At 30.5% G+C, this 16,941-nt stretch overlaps 2 protein-coding genes across 8 annotated transcripts; both read right to left on the reverse strand.

Moving 5' to 3' along the window:
* Positions 1-3,847: 3,847 nt before the first annotated feature.
* Positions 3,848-11,528, reverse strand: LOC107891710 (uncharacterized). 7 transcript variants are annotated; one of them, XM_016816575.2, is made up of 14 exons: positions 11,428-11,528; positions 10,159-10,342; positions 9,014-9,198; positions 8,282-8,319; positions 8,119-8,198; positions 7,879-7,946; positions 6,516-6,834; positions 6,073-6,185; positions 5,913-5,978; positions 5,021-5,111; positions 4,867-4,934; positions 4,585-4,716; positions 4,257-4,294; positions 3,848-4,097 (listed from the first exon to the last, which is right to left on the reverse strand). In XM_016816575.2, the coding sequence occupies exons 2-14, from the start codon at positions 10,259-10,261 to the stop codon at positions 3,917-3,919; spliced, it is 1,482 nt and encodes a 493-aa protein (XP_016672064.1). In that variant the 5' UTR covers positions 10,262-10,342; positions 11,428-11,528; the 3' UTR covers positions 3,848-3,916. The 7 variants fall into 7 exon arrangements, with proteins under 7 accessions (XP_016672064.1, XP_016672063.1, XP_040956403.1 ...); XM_016816574.2 differs by lacking the exon at positions 11,428-11,528 and adding an exon at positions 11,301-11,423; XM_041100469.1 differs by lacking the exon at positions 11,428-11,528 and adding an exon at positions 10,916-11,264 and having other exon boundaries at positions 9,131-9,198.
* A 1,187-nt stretch (positions 11,529-12,715) lies between these two features.
* On the reverse strand, positions 12,716-14,391 carry LOC107892927 (uncharacterized). Its single transcript, XM_016817945.2, has 3 exons — positions 13,999-14,391; positions 13,238-13,378; positions 12,716-13,133 (listed from the first exon to the last, which is right to left on the reverse strand). The coding sequence occupies exons 1-3, from the start codon at positions 14,332-14,334 to the stop codon at positions 12,966-12,968; spliced, it is 645 nt and encodes a 214-aa protein (XP_016673434.1). The 5' UTR covers positions 14,335-14,391; the 3' UTR covers positions 12,716-12,965.
* Positions 14,392-16,941: the final 2,550 nt, after the last annotated feature.

Consider the following 16,941-nt stretch of genomic DNA (forward strand, 5'->3'; position numbering starts at 1 on the left):
TTTTTCGAATTTTAAAATTTCACTCCGGACTCAAACAATCCTTAAATTTATTTGATCAAATTCTATTGTTAATTTTGTACTATGTATAAAGTTATAGATCTGGTCTAGGGATAAACGTTAAATTTATACAAGAACTTTGGACCAATGTGTAATTTGATATATGAGTTTTGATTTGATGCAATTATATACATGAAACTTGAATTGTGACTCATGTATATATGAAACTTAGAAATGAATACATATATTTATTTTCATATCAGATTAATATAATTTTTTATGTATGCAATATATTAACATAAATAGTGTTAATTCAATAATGTTGTTAGTGATTTATGAAAATCGAATCAAATTAAAATTTTATGTATAAAATAGTACAAAATCAAAATTCATACATATTTTGGTATCTATCCTTTTAGGGCTAGTTTAACATTACTTTTGAAAAATGTTTTTAAAATGTGTTGTGGAAAAATACTTTTGAGAAATACTTTTGGGAAGTTTTATTTAAGATTTGAGTATTTAGTATTCTGACAAAAAGTACTTTTGAGATATAAAAGGTTCATTTTAAACATGATACTATAAAGTAACAAATATGTATTTAAATAATGTTCAAATTAGTTAATATTATTATATTTTAGTAAGAATATAAAAAATAATTTATTATAACTTCTTGTTAATATTTTATTATATGAAATATAAATTTTAAATATTTTTAAGTAATAAATATTAATTATTTATAAAAATTAATTAGAATATATAAAATATATTTTAAATATTTAAATATAACCATTAAATATTTATAATAAGATATTAATACATTAGCATTATTTTAAAAAATAGTTTTTTTATTTTTAATTAATAATTTTAACACATTCGTAATTAAGCACTAGATAAAAAAAGGGAAAGTACCATGTTGTTGGAGGGGTAAAAAAATAATTAAGCACCAAAAGTATTTTTGGGAGAAAAAAACTAAGAATTTTGGTTTCTTTTTTTCAAAATTGCTTTTCATGTCAAAAGTACTTCTAAAAAGTATTATTAAACACAACATTATATGTTCTCCAATTGAATCATTTTTAGTCCTATATTTTTTAAATTTTGAAATTTTAATCTTTGACGCAAACGATAGAAGTTAAATCAATTAACTGACTTTTTTTTTCTGTGAATAATATATGAAAATATGAAGCTGACATGACATTGCACATGTGATAATATGTTTATTGTATCAAATTAAAATATAAAATCAAAATCCACAACCTACACATAATACTGAGATTAATAACAAATATTTATTGTAATAAAATTACTATTATATTTGTTTTTACTATCTTATATTTAGTAAGAGTTGATGACATCACACATATTCAAACTATGCTTCAGATTCTAATTTGGATCCTAAATTTTAGAACTTTTTAATTGAGTCTAATGTATTAATATCATATCAATTAGGTCTTTTTATTAACCTAGATATTAGGTTTGGGCATTAAATGTCAACTTAAATATGATATATAACATAATTGAAAACACATGATCAAATTGTAAACACACTTATACCTACTGTATGGTCTGCTTATTTTTTGATATGTTACAAAACGAAGTAGTTTCCTAAGTTTATTTCCACTGCCTGTTTTTAATATGTCCAATCTAAGTTGAACACGTATTAAGCATGCACATGTTTATAATTGGATTCACGTATTTTAAACATTATCCATGTCAAGCCTAAATTGACGATTAAACTAATAAAATGATTTGTGATACTAATATTTTGAAACAATTTTAAAGTGTTACTTAAATTTTTACTAATAAATTTTATAAATGCTGAATTTATATTATAAAATTATTTGATAAATTAGTAAATATAAGTACTGAATATAATTATGTTGTTTGATAAAAGTAAATATCAATTTTTAAAATATTATTTAATTTTAATTTTAATCTTATTAATATAATATTTTATAGGGTAAACAATATAAATGGTCACCTTACTGTTAAAAATTTTCTTGTTAGGTCACTTGATTTTAAAAATTATAAAATGATGATTCGACTTATAATTTTCTTTTAAGTCTAAAACCGTTAAATACTTACGGGTTGGCTGTTAAGTTAAATGATAATACACATTACCCGGCCGTCCCTCTCCCCTCCCTCCCCCCACCACCACTCTCCCCTTCCTCGGATGTTAGGGGTTGGTTCATGGTGCTGGTGGTCTAAACAAGAATGTTTCTCGGACATTTCAAGCTGAAATCAAGGGGAACAACCTTGAAACTTATTTATATTGGGCCGGGAAAGACTCAAAACATGGTTCCTTTGAACTCTATAGTCCTCTTGTTTCAGTTATTTCAATAGAGCGGCCTGGTAGCACATCTCTTCTCTTTTTCTTTTTCTTTTTTTGCCATTAATTTTTAACAACTATCAACTTCATGTTCGAATGCAGTTCTCAAACCTGTAAAGCCTTCCAAAAAGCTTTCTCCTTTGACCATTGTTGGGAATTAAGGATCCATTGTTCTATTCCTGATTCTGGTTATTATTTGCCTCTAGAAAATGGGTTACCTTGGTGGCTAGGAATCAAAAATCCAAGGTAAAGACTAAATCAACTAGATTTAACTGAAGGTTTAGCTATTAAATCAACAATGAAAACAAGATAGGTGAAGGAGGGTTCGGAGCTATCTTCAAGGTATGGTCTCTTCATTCCTTGCTGCTTGATGATAATGATAAACTTCCAAACTCTTACTTGTCATTGTTGTCGACGTGATTTCAATGAGAAAACTCTTAATTTGGAACAAATATTGGGACCTCCAGCGTGATGGGGAGACAGGGGGAGTGGAAAGAGTGGGGGTGGGGTGATTTGGGTCAATATTTTTTTAATTATTATATGGCATGTTAAACAAACAAGTTATTAATTTAATAGCCACATCAGTAAACTATTAAGTATATAACAGTTTTGGATTTTAAAAAATAAGTAGTGATCATTTTGTAATCTTATAAAGTTAGGTGACTGAATAAAAAAATTTAATAGTTGGTTGACCATTTATATAATTTACTCTCATTTTATATTATTTTGGATAACTTTCAATAAAAAAATAAATGTGATAATTTTACTATCTCATTTCTTTAACAAAAAGGATAATTTATTTTAATTTTTTAATAAAATAAAATCAACTTAATATTTTCTTCATTAATAAATAACTACCCCATTACTTATCTTATTGAAAATTTTATATTAAGTAAAAGTTGAAATAATTATCCAACACATTTGAAGTATTAAACAGTATAATAAAAGTTTTCAATGGTTTATTTATCACATTCTAATTTAATTTTCAAACTATAGTTTGGTCACCGAGTGTGCCATCAATTTCTCAATAATAATTAAATGGTCAAAATTTCTTTTAGTTCTAAATTTTGGATTTAGTCATTGCACTATAACTTAGTTAATTTTTAAGCTATACCCTATAATTACTCATAATCTCTCCCTAACCTTTAAAAAAGAAGATAAATATACTTTAACCTACTCAAACCCATATTATTCTGCACTGACAACAATACCAATACCGACTAAATTAAAACTCAATCAATAAATTTTGCTATTAATCTTGTACTAAGCACAAGTTGTGAATTAATCTCAAATTCGTATTTTAACCATTTTTAAAATTCAATTTCAATAATGACTTAAATAATAACCATTAAATCTGATTACGCAGAGTTATTGTCAGATTTAAGCACCTAATAGTGATTTAAACCTTCAAACTTAGGTTTCAACTTGGTCAAAATTTCGACATATTTCAATCGTTTCAGTTTGTTTCGGTCAACTCCGACGTATATATTGTGAACAATAAAATTTGAAATTGAGAACTGTACGGACCAAAAAAATTATTACTACAATAACACTGCATTACAATATAATTATTGATAATTGGGAATCAGTGAGTTAACTTGAAATGTTTTCAGGAAAAGGTATTGAAGCACAACAATGATAATAACCATTCTCATCATACTTGAACCTTTGTGAAAGATGAGCTTGACGGATTAGATACTCACCCCATTCCTCAGATCCAAAATGCTCGAAAATGGCTCGTGCGTTGAATGAACTGAACCGTCCCTTCTTTCCCCTGAACAGTTACAACCCCAAATGTGTGTTAAGCGGAAAATAAGAAAGGATTAAGATATGGATCACAGACTAGGACAAACACATGGCAACTGTACTCGTACCGTGCCGGAATTACAATGTATATATATGTCTAACAATAAATAAGGAAGTAGGGTGGAACCTTTTCCTGTGCCTTGCATTCATCAAGGTGGCATGCAACTGAAACATACCAAGCGAAGATATTAGTCTCGAGACCGAAAGGAAAGAAAAGCAAATGAACTAAACGGAATAACTAAATCGAGCTGAAGTGATTAAATATCTAGTTCCGCATATGAAAGATCCTTCTCATTATCTATCAAAAGTACGCAGACTCTTCATTTTCTTTCAGCAATTGTTTCTGAAACTTATGTTTGACGTATACTCGGATGTAAGTTCGAGGACGCTCCAAATATATATGAAACTTTTGAAGAAAGACAAAAACCGAAGCTTTCTAGAGAGAAGTCATTTACATGGGATCGAGGGCTCATGAAAATTGGCCATTCCTTATTCCAAGAATAAGCATCATTGACATATAGACTTCCCGAGAGGACGAAGAGGCTATATTGTTCTAACTCTTCATTTCTTTGGGAAGTACCCGATTCCTACAAAGATTCTCAGAAATATTGAACATACTCGTGTTTGACACTGACACTGAGCCCGAGCAACATAGAAAGAGGGTGAACAATTCAAAGAAACAAGCATTTCATATGGCAGGACAAAAGAATAAAACACAAAAGATCAAAAGGTCTTACCTTTAACTCACTCTTAGCATCTTTATCAATAACAAGCCCAGCCTCAACAAAAGCATCAATCATAATTTCTATGAAATATCAAGGAATTTGAAACAGAATATTAACGCAGCAAAAAGAAGAAAAAAACACTCAAAGTTCAATGAAAATAGGATACTGCAGGCATGTAAAAGTCGATTTTCACTATCAATTTCTTCTGCAGGAGCATAGACGACTTGGGCTTTAGCCAAAGAGCCTCTCATTAAATCCTGCAGAGACAGAAAGATCCGAACCTGAAGAAGTGTGTGTACATGTGTGTCTTATACAATGACCCTAAAACATAAAGCAAAATGAATGAAACTTAGCAACAAACTTCGAAAAAGAAGACTAGCTTGTTGGAAACTTAGCAACAAAATTTTTATTTTCCGCATTCTTAGGTTCATCAGTAAAAGTATCATAAAAGCCCTTGTATTAGGAGTCAGCTTGTATTTGACTCCCTCTATGTAAAAAATGAACAAATTAGTTTCTATACATTAGATTAAAGAGCAAATCGGTTCTTCTGTTAAAAGTTGAATCTATTTCTATTGTTAAAAACTAGTCCCTGTATGTTAAGAGTAAGGTACACATGACATGCCACGTTTAACTTGTTGGTTTTTCTCTTAGCTATGTCAGTTTTTTACGGTAAAATTGGATAAAATTTTTAACAGAAAGGAAGTTACCAATTTGCACTTTGATCTAACGTACAGGGAGTAATTTGTCCGTTTTTTGAGTTAAGGAGACAAAATATAATCTGACTCTTAATACAAAGACCTTCATGGTACTTTTACCTAGGATTCTCCCATTCAATCCGAGGGGGGTTGAACCTTGGACCTTTTATCAGAGAGATGACCACTAAGCCATCTAAGCAAAAATATAAGAAAAACGGTAAAACTGGTTTTTTAGCTGTTCATCTGGTCTGGGATTCTTAGTTCAACCGGTTTTCTCTCTTACTCCGAAGCAATATACTGGCTGGTTCCAAATCCAATCGGTTCGGTCCAATTTCAACAACCATGCATCTAAGATTAACTTACCAGACCCTTCAGTCTTACAAATACAGGTCGATTATCCAATGCATCCAACACTCTTGAGGAGGTACTCTGGGTAGAAAAACAAAAATATTATAAATATAAAATTAAGCAATCAATAACCAGCTAATATAGAAAACCGATGATCCAATTCTAGAGAATTTACCTTCAACACTTGAGCTGCTAAATCAACTCTTTTTTGGTTCCACAGCTTCAACATGAGCACCGTCAAGTGAAATGTTTGAGGTTTAATAAATACGGACTTTCCAATTTTCAAGTCTGTCAAGTGGCATATTACATCAACAAGGTTTGTTCCAACTCCAAAAGAAGCCATCAAACGATAATACACTCCCCAAAGTTGGGATGATTAATACATTATAGGAATTGAATGCAAGATTATTACCACTTTAGACCTCATAATTACACGACATGGCATTGCAACTTAATAAACACCATTAATACTTTGGCAGTTGCAAGTGAAACCAGGTTGTAGCATGTGTGGCTTACAACCCCTAAATTTTGGGATTCCCTTTTGCAAAGGCAGATTACTTTATTCACATGGAATATAAAAAGCAAGCAAAGCATCAAAGGACCAGGTTGTTCACTTGCCTGATTTATTAGAAGACTTTGGTTCTTCTTTTTCTTTAGGTGCATTACTATCAAGAGGTCTGACACTTACATCCACCTTAACACTTTCCTCATCGTCCGCAACTTCTAGCTCAACTGAAATGTTACCTAACTGCTGCTCTTGAGCACTATCTTCAGAATTATCTCCATCTGAGTTGCCGTCTGGATTTTCATCTATGCAAGCATCACTACTTCCCAATATGGAGTTCTGAAAGCCTACGAGCTTGCTAACCAACTCCGGATGTATAGCCAATGGAAGTGATACGAAGTGAGAGTAGTCAAAACTTGCAGTTTTAACAGCCTGTAATATGGACACCAACCCCAAAATGAAAAGGTTAAATTCCGCTATTAGTCATTGTACTTTGTAAAAGTTATGGATTTAGTCCTTATAATTTAATTTAATCAATTTTAGTCTTTGTACTTTTCAAAATTTGAAATTTTAATCCTAACCCAAACAGTAGCAATCAAATCCATGTGGTTAAATTCAATTACTAGGTCTATACTATGCGTACAATTGTAGATTTAGTTCATATTCTCCAATTGGATCATTCTAAGTTCTTACACTTTTTGAGTTTTAACATTTCATTCATGATGCAAATGATAGATGTTAATCCATTAATTGGATTTATAATGAGTAATATGTAGAAATAACAAGCTGACATGGCATTATATATATGATAAAATATTTGTCGCATCAGATTTGGAAATAGCAAAACTTAAATTAATGAATTTAATAGTTGTCGTTTGGTGAAAACTGAAATTTTATAATTCGAAAAGTACATGGATTAAGAATGACCAAATTAAAGTACAAGGACTAAATTCTCAACTTTTGTAAAGTATACTGACTAATAGCAGAGTTTCACCAAAAGAAAAAGACAACAGATAAATGAAAATCCAAAGGGTGGGTGGTTGAGAGAAAATTGAGGATAGAATTGAAAAGTAGACTATGCAAATAAACCCCAAAAACTAAAAGCATCTTTAGAAAATGGAAGTGTATGTAGGGTACTTATATATGTTGTTCAGACTTCTCAATATTTTAAAGTATTCATGTTTGGCACATCTTCAAACTCGAGTATATAAATATGACCTTCCTAGAAACCTCCAAACATATGAAAGAGAAACAAAAAAAAGACGAATATACTCATGTTTGACACATACCATTATCCGACATACCCGAGTCACAGTAACATAGCTAGTTATAATAAGAATTTATTTCATGGCAGTTCTTTCTTTAACACTAGATTTTTCTTAAACAATATATTGATCACAAGAACATCATTTCCATCTATTGGAACCAAATATTTTAATAATAGCATTATAATATACAGCAACATAGCCAACTTACCTCATCAATTACACGTTGTATCTCTTCTGAAGCTTTAGCTACACTATCAGCTGAAGTGCCTTCAATGACTGCAAGCAATAAACATTCAACCCAAGCTCCAAGATAGCTTTACTTACATATATCATAAAAAAATGTGTGAAGCCTTTAAAACCAGATAACTCTAACATTAGTGATAACACAATATTCCATGAACACAATGAAGAAAAAGGAGATGTTTTTAGAGGATAACAAAATTCTTACTAATGGAATCATTCTGCTTAGATGATGGAAGGATTATCTGAACCCCCGTCTCCTTTTCAATCTTTTCCTTTGTAGATCCCCTGCATAGGATATCATTAAAAAATAAATAAGTAATTAAAAATGTAACTAAAGATTTGAGATTTTTGGATGCCGAGTTTCATACGCTTTCCCTTTAACAAATCGAATTACAGATGCACCAACCTGCATATTAAGCACAAAAAAACATTAGATATCAGCATCATGCATGAGAGAAAGTTAAACCAAGCACTGCAGCAAGAAAACAGAAAGCTGTGTTGAGGGTGGGTCGACTTTTTTGGGAGAAGTTTTCAAAGTGTCGTCTCCTGAGCAGTCGACTGGATCTCTAACAACTGAAGATGTTGTTCTTGTGTCGGGTTTTTGTCTCCAACCTTTGCAGAGAGCCGTGTATGGTTCACGGAGGTGGACGTTTCGGTTGGTGGTACCTGCAAGACTCAGTAGAGGTGTTAGTAATGTGTGTGAGAATAATTATGAAGTTAGTTGAGTGCAAGCTACTCAAACCACCAACTTGAGGCTTATAAGCCCTAGGTTGGTGGTTCGAGCCCCGCTCACGCATTATTTACATAATCATGCTCACACCCTATACTAACACTTCTCCCGAGTTTTGTAGGTACCACCAATTGAGGCATTCCCTTCTGTGAACCGGACACAGTTCTTTGTGGAGACTGGGGACAAAACTCCAACACAGGGACAATACCTTCAGTTATTGGGGGTCCGGTTGACTGCCCGACAGACGACACTTCGAAGACTTCTCCTGAAAGAGTTGACCCACCCTTATTCTACAACAAGGCTCAACAAACTGTAATGTGTAAACAGAAAGGAAAGAGAATTATTGAAAGGTTAAACAATTAAAATTTACTTGAATGGAAAGTGAATGCTTTATAGCTGAAAGCTCCGGCTTTTCTTTCATTGCTTCATCTTCAATATCATCCTCCAAGGCTTTAGAATTGACAATGGCATTTGTAACTTCAATTACCTTGTCATTTGATTTTTGCATTTGACAATCACTTTCTAACCCGATAGTCGCATCCTTTATCACAGGCTCTGTAAAATTATCATAAGAGACTTTACAGGCAACATAAAATATGACTCGCACCAACAAAGATCCGACTGCCAAAACCAATCTGCAGCAAGGTAATATAGTGCTCCCAAATTGTTAGATACTTGGATTGTAGGAACTATATGCAGCAACCCAATTAGCAACAAAGGTAAAAGCTTTGAAATCTTTACTAAATGCGGAAACTGATAAGAAATTTAGCTCAACTTAAGCATTACAAACATGTCAAAATAGGTCATATTCTACTATCGGTCCTCCTAATTAGACAAAGTTGAAAATTTAGTACCCTATAGCTTCATTTGGATAGATTGAGTCCCTAAACTATGTGCTTTTAAAATCAGTCGAATTAGTAATGGTATTAGGATTTCCTTTTAGTCATTTTGACATGGTGTTGACGTCAAGAACATGGTAGATAATATGGCTCTCCAAATATATGGAAAAACTTAAAAAGATTGAATATATCTGTCTTAGACACATATCTATATCAAACACACCCAAGTCCAGAGTAACATAGGATTTTACAATCTATAAAAGTAATTTGATTCATATGAATGAATCTATAAGAATTCATCACTTAGATCACATAAATTCCATGTGGCAAAAATGCCAAGTCATCCGCATTATCAAAGTCAATTCCGTGCCACCATAGCCAATGGCCACATAAGCACTACTATTAGAAAAAGCTTGACAGTGTTAACGAGTAGAGTAACCTTTTAAAATCCATAAAAGTTTAGGGACTGAATTCATCCAAACAAATTTACAAAGACTAAATCCGCAACATTCCTTTAAGTATAGAGACGAATCGTATAACTCAACCTCTAAAATACCATTATTCAGGCCAATATATCATTCAAAAAGAACTGTGGAACAAGGTTAAAGCCTAAACTCAAGTCACATTGAAGACTTCTTTGAAAAAGGAAGATGTAAGTTCACAAACAAAAACATACCTTTGAGGGAACTATCTTGAGTACAAACCGGTCTCCATATGAGAGTACCTTTCTTTTTCTTCTCCTTGTCCATGGCACCAGACTTGGCTTTTGCCCCACCCATCCTCAAACCAAGGTTCAAACTATGATACGAACAACACCCTTGTAAATGAGCTGGTACTACATTAAGGAACCTTTGCTTGTTCTACAGCATTAGGAAACAACAATGGTGTAACACATCACAAATTAGACCATTAATTTCAGAGAAAAGATATTGAGAATTCTTTAATTTCCAAATTCAATATGGCCACATATAATCCCTACAAGTAGTTTCAACCCAATGAACAAGCCTAGACCAAAGATCAACCTAAAGTACTAGGGAAGAAACAAGAACAAGAATCACATTGCTGAAACTGGAAATATCAAAAAAAGAGCCTGCACAAAGAACTTGATGGACTACTAAAGTCACCATTTTGAGTGAACACCACACAAGGAAAATTTAATATAAGGCTTCTTAGCTACTTTATTATTACTGTATAAGATAAAGGTACACAAATATTTTGTTTTCTCTCAAATGATGCCTATTCAAATGGAACAATCAAATGAAGAACATACCAGTATTCAAGTTATAAATGCTTTCCAATAAGCGGTTTTCACTAAGAAGATTGATTGCAGTTCTTTACATTAATAGTTACAATAATTTAAAAACCAATGCTTAAAGGGGAAAAGGGTAATCTTAACACAAATTCTTTGAGGTGAGAATCTGAAAGTAACTTACCAGCTTCAATTTAACATAAGCATTTGTTAACTTCAACAAATCATCAATTCCGCAGAGATAATAACAGCAAAATTAACGTATTATTTCAAAAAAAAAAAAGGAAAGCTTTTTTTTCCCCTTCTCAGAATGTAAACACTTTGATTGCATCAATTAGTTCATTTTGGTGTTTCTCTTAAATTGTTTAGACTTAATTTCAATGTCCAATAGTCTAAAAAACAAAACAAAAAAGCTTTAATTTGAGATAATTTTAATAAACTGTTAACAAAAAATAGAGAAATAGAGGAAAAAATATAAAGATTTTCAATCAAAACCTTTGCAAAATGAAAATCCCAATTCTATTTTCATTTAATTTATTTTGATATAAACAATTTCATGTGAAAATTACCTCCTTTTGGTGTTTGAAGAGAGGCTTCTTTACTAGTTATACCAAGTCTTATTTATTAATTTTCTATTCATAGTTTGTATCAGTTTCTCGGTAACCAAACACAGGGTTTGAAGTAAAAGAAGCGTACCTGAAGAGAGACCTAAAATCTAGCACATTCCAGTTATTTTAATGAAAAATTCATACCTTCTAATTATTCGGTATTAAATCTATAACTAAATTTAAATAATATTATTTTCATTATTTGGAATTTTTTTTACTAATTTAAGTAAAATTGAGTGGATTCTACTCATAACTAATCTCGCTCAAGATTCAAACTAAATTTACTCAATTAAATGGATAATTCCATCCTTAAATAAAATTTTTAGTTTTTAAATGTATAATATAAAAAAAACTCCTAAATAACAAGAAATTATTAATTTTATTTTATATACTAATATAATAAGAGTTTTTATATAAATATTGCAAAATTTTTCCCTAACATCTTCCAAAATTATTTATCAAAAAATGTATTTTTTATTATATGATTTTGACACTTATGGATGTCGAAATTAATTTGACAGTTAATGCTTTATATGTTCCGGACCTCTTAGGAAATGGATAGATAAACGAAAAGGATCTCAAGCACACATAAATATTAAAATTTAGTTGACCAAATTTAATATTTTTAACTGATTGAATCAATGTATTTGACTTGACTAACCTCAACATTCATGAATATCGAAATCCCTTATAAATACACATTGCATTCTTTATTTCTCACACAAACTCCTAAATTTCCCTACCATAATCCCTAAACTTATCACCAAATCCTTAAACTCAAATTTAACCCAACTTCCAAATCTTAAAATGACATTATTGAGTTTGCAAGATCAACATACATCTTTCATTGCAACACAATTGGTAAAATTAGTTTATTATCAATAAATATTGTTTTTCACAAATAATCGAATTGTCTCACCCTATTTTAATTACACTTTAGGTGTGTTGGACCCTTAAACCATCTTACATTTACGAAGGGCTCATTTATATACACTTACTAAAATGAACAAGTTCCTATGCATATCGAAGTTTATTTTTACAATAGTTGAAGGATGGAGGCTTGAGATCTGTACTTTTAATTTTTCATGCAACAAATGTACGATAACACTGGAAAATGTAGAGTTATTAACGGGTTATGTGATTGCAGTAAGGTGGAAATGATAGAGATTTCATCCCTGATGTTGGAAGTACTCACCACATTGTTAGGCATATTCCTCGAGGACGAGAGGAATTTTGATAGGAAAAGGGTGAAATTTGCATGGTTTTAGAGGCAATTCGACAATTTCTTGACTAATGCAATTGCGGATGAGTTCAAATAAAATGTCAAGTCAACAACAATTGGGTGCAATTTTATTTTAAAGTGCATTTCAACATACTTTCTATAAGAAAACTTTCATCTTTAATCTCATATAAGCAAAACATTAAGCATATCATAGTTGTATTTTACATTCACTTTCAAATCCAAATAACATAACCATAGGTTAAGGCTAGTAAGAACTGCACTTGAGCATGCTTTCTATAAGAAAACTTTCATCTTAATAGATAGCTTCAAACTCCAAATTTACTTTCAATTCAGTTACGAAAATGAAAACTTATACATAGTTTTGAGTTAATTATAATTTCATGTCAAAGTTGTCGAGCATTACTCACTTCAGCAACAGTGCGTTTATCTGAAGCCATCCACAATTTTCCTACAGCAATTACCTCTCCATTTCCTTTCCTTCTAACTTCAACCACCACATGTATGAGGTTTCCTCTATTTGCAATTACCTTTGATTCTATCTCCACATTTTCCTAAAACAATCAAATAATTTTGCAATTATCCATCAAAACACCTTTGAATTTATTTAAAGAATGAAAAAGCAACACCCCATGATTAAACAGAAAAATTTCTTAACTTGAATCTTAGCTGTTGAATAATATGAAACGTTGAAATCAACTGTACTAATAACACGATTGGCAAAAGAGAAAGTAGTAACGGGTCCGATGAGGTCGAGCATAGTTGCTAAAGCTCCAACATGCCAATTTCCATCAACATCCTAAACCAAAATACAAAAAAAAAAAAGAAGAAGAAGAAGAAGCATAATGGAGTCTATTATCATAAATTTAAGGTTAAATTCTACTATTAGTCTCTGTACTTTGTAAAAGTTGTGGATTTAACCGACGTGCTTTTCAATTTTTAAAATTTCAATTCTTACCAAATGATAGTTGTTCAATTCATTAAGTTTTGATATTTCCAAAATCTGATTCTCCAAATATACTATCCTATGTGTAATTTCATGTCAGTTTGTTCTTTTCACATATTACTCACTAAAAAATCTAATAAATGGATTAACAATCATCATTTGCATCAATATTGAAATTTTAAAATTATAAAAGTATAAGAATGATCTAATTGGAGAATATGGACATGGGTGAAACTAAATTTTTTTATGAGAGGCTGAAACTAGGTTATATATTTTGATAAGAACTAAAATGCAATTTCACCAATATATTAACTTAAATCTGTACTGTTTTTAGAAAGATTAAATCAAATCTACAACTGTATGCAATATTAGTAATTGAATTTAACCAAACAGTTTTAACCGGTATTGGTTAGAATTTAATGAAAAAAAGAAAAAACCAAAATACTTATAGCTTAAATTGAAAATTTTCATACCGAGACAGCATTTGGAACGACAAAATCGAATCGCATTAAACCCTTTTCGGCATGGGTGATTTGCAGTCCTTGGAGGACTGTGGCTTCTAATCCATGGCCTATTTTAGATTGAAGAACAGCATGAAGCCATACAAGGGATTTCTGTACGGAATCATTTTCCATTTCCATATTTCTTTTCCAACTTGTCTCAGATAGATGCTTGTGCTGTTTCCCCTTTTGCAATAATGGGGTGTTGTCCTTATTTATTTCTGTTATGGCTTTGATAAGAACGATGTGAAGATATGATAAGATGAGAATTTCTAGCGATGGTTTCAAGGTTTCTTTGTTGTCTTCCATTTCTTATGGTATTTGCTGCCTTATCTTCTTTCGTTCGCAAATGCTGATGTTTCGAGTAGAAGAAATTCTTTTAGAGATTTAAGCCCCTTTAAATAAAATATATTTTTACACTACTAACAATATTAATATCAATTAAATCGATATTTAGTTGACATTATTCAATTATAATATAATTATTAATTTATGTACTTATTTTATTTATTTATAATATAATTATTAATACTTATATTCTATTATTTTATATCTAAAAAAATTTAATATTATTTACAAATGTTCAATTATATAATTACAAACATGTTCATCTAACTTAAACAAATGCAAATGCATATGAATTAATCTCGATTCATTTAAAATCGTACAACCAACCCATTGCATAACCCTATTTTTACTTTCTTTTTTTTTTAAGATAAACTTTTTAATGTACCAATGAAGCTAACATAACTGGGTTTATTTTATTTTATTTTATGATGCTAACATGACCACTGAATAGTATGAAAAGTTTGACATTAATCTGAAAATAGTCACACGAAACAAAAGTAATATAAAAATAAATTGGGTAAACTATAACCAGGGTTATTCAACTATTATTAACTTTACATTTTGGTACCTCAATTTTAAAAAGTTACAAATTGGTCATTAAATTATTTGAAAGTTTTTATTTAAGTCACTAGGTGGTTAAGTTACTAACAAATGTTTTATCACTGTTAACTCACTATTCATTATGGGGTAAATTACATCCAAGGTCACTAAACTATTAGTAAGCTTACAATTGGGTCACTTGATTTAAAAAAAAAGAGTTACAAATTAGTAACTAAATTGTTTGAAAGTTTTAGGGACCTCATTCGCCGTTGTACTCCAATAACCTCACCACCGTCCGACCTCCTCATTCAACAAAGAAACACATTGAATTAGAGCTTTTTCCCTCCTCTTTCAACTTTACGGTTTAATTTTCCTTGAAATGGCTAACCCTGTAGATTTAAACTTGAAGCTCTCCGATCTTCATTCACTGTTGTTAGATGGTTGCCTGACTCTGATATGTTCCTCTTCTTAGTGAGACTTTCTCCTTGACCTTTTAGATTGAGCCTTTATTGCCTAGAACTCTTAGACTAACTCTTGACTGAATCTAGTACATTTGAGTCTCCTTTTTCTTGATATTTTGATTCTCTTTTCCCTGGTTTTATTTTATCTCTTTGCTTTAGCAAATCTTGTTTCAAGCTTGTTGACATGATGGTTTCCTCCTTTTTATTTGTATTTTTGTTTATTTTTATTGTGGTTGTAAGTTGTTGATAGTGTTGGGATTATCGAGTTAGGGAGTAATGGTGCAAAAATTGAAATTCCAAAGTGTAAACTTGTAAACCTACAAAAAGTTCAGTGATCAACTTGTAATTTTTTTGAAATTGAGTGACAAAATTGTAAACTTACTAATAGTTGAGTGATCAAATTATAAAATTACTAGTCCTCACATTTGATGTCCATTAGGAACTTAATGGGACAGCGATCAATTTACAATTTTCGAATAGTTGAGTGACTAGGTTGTAACTTTTTTAAAATTAAGTGATGAAAGTGTAAACTTACTAATAATTTAGCAACCTTGGGTGTACCTTACCCAAATAGATTATGGTACAACCACGATTTGGGCAAAAAAATTATATAATAAATATGTGTCTAACAATTTCATATGAAAACAAGTGAGAGTTGTGCCAACAACTTTTTGACCTAGCGGCAAGAATATTGTGTTGTAGGCATGAGAGCTTTGGTTCAATCCTAAGTAGACCCATTCCCTATCCTCCAATCATTAAAAAAATGAGAGTTTGGTTGAATTGATTAATTAGAAACTTTGAAATTTTTAATGGCTTGTGTTTGAATCCTACTCGGATCGAATCCTTCTCTCTTTCCCTCTATATAATATTGAGAATAATCCTACTATATATTTACATTGATTTTTATAGTTTTTATATAAATTCTAAACATAAAAAGATAAAAACATCCTCCAAAATATATTTATTACTTTATGAAAGGAAAAAATATTTTTAGTCATTTCTTGATTGAGTCTATGTCCAATTAACTCGTGACACCATCTCAATCAAAAACATTATATATAGTATATAGATAGTATAGATAATACATAGCATAATAGGAAAACACATTAAGAGCAGATGAACCAATAGAACGTGCAAAATCAATATAATACAAGTTATTATTATTTAAAAAAAAGGTTTAAATGTTAAAAAAATTCTCATAAAATAATTAAAAAAACTAATCAAGCCTAATAAAAGTTTCTATCAATTTAACCCCTAATCAAAAGAAAGCAAATAATTGGGCTCTTGAAATATAGTTTACGGTTGAATCTTATGACAGACCATTAAGTGAAGGTATGACGACTGACATGGTGTTTAATATGGAAAAATATTGATGTGAGGGTTTAATTAATTTTTTAATTATTTAAACCTAAAAAATTATGAAAAAAATTAGAAAACTATAAAACTATAAAAAATATATATATAAAAATATGAAAGAAAGTATCTAGCATTATAAAATACTACTAATATATTATAAAAATATGAAAAATCATTGAAATTATTGACAAAAATAGGAACATTAAAAATT

The sequence above is a fragment of the Gossypium hirsutum genome, chromosome D09, assembly GCF_007990345.1.
Source record: "Gossypium hirsutum isolate 1008001.06 chromosome D09, Gossypium_hirsutum_v2.1, whole genome shotgun sequence".
NCBI classification, from domain to species: domain Eukaryota; kingdom Viridiplantae; phylum Streptophyta; class Magnoliopsida; order Malvales; family Malvaceae; genus Gossypium; species Gossypium hirsutum.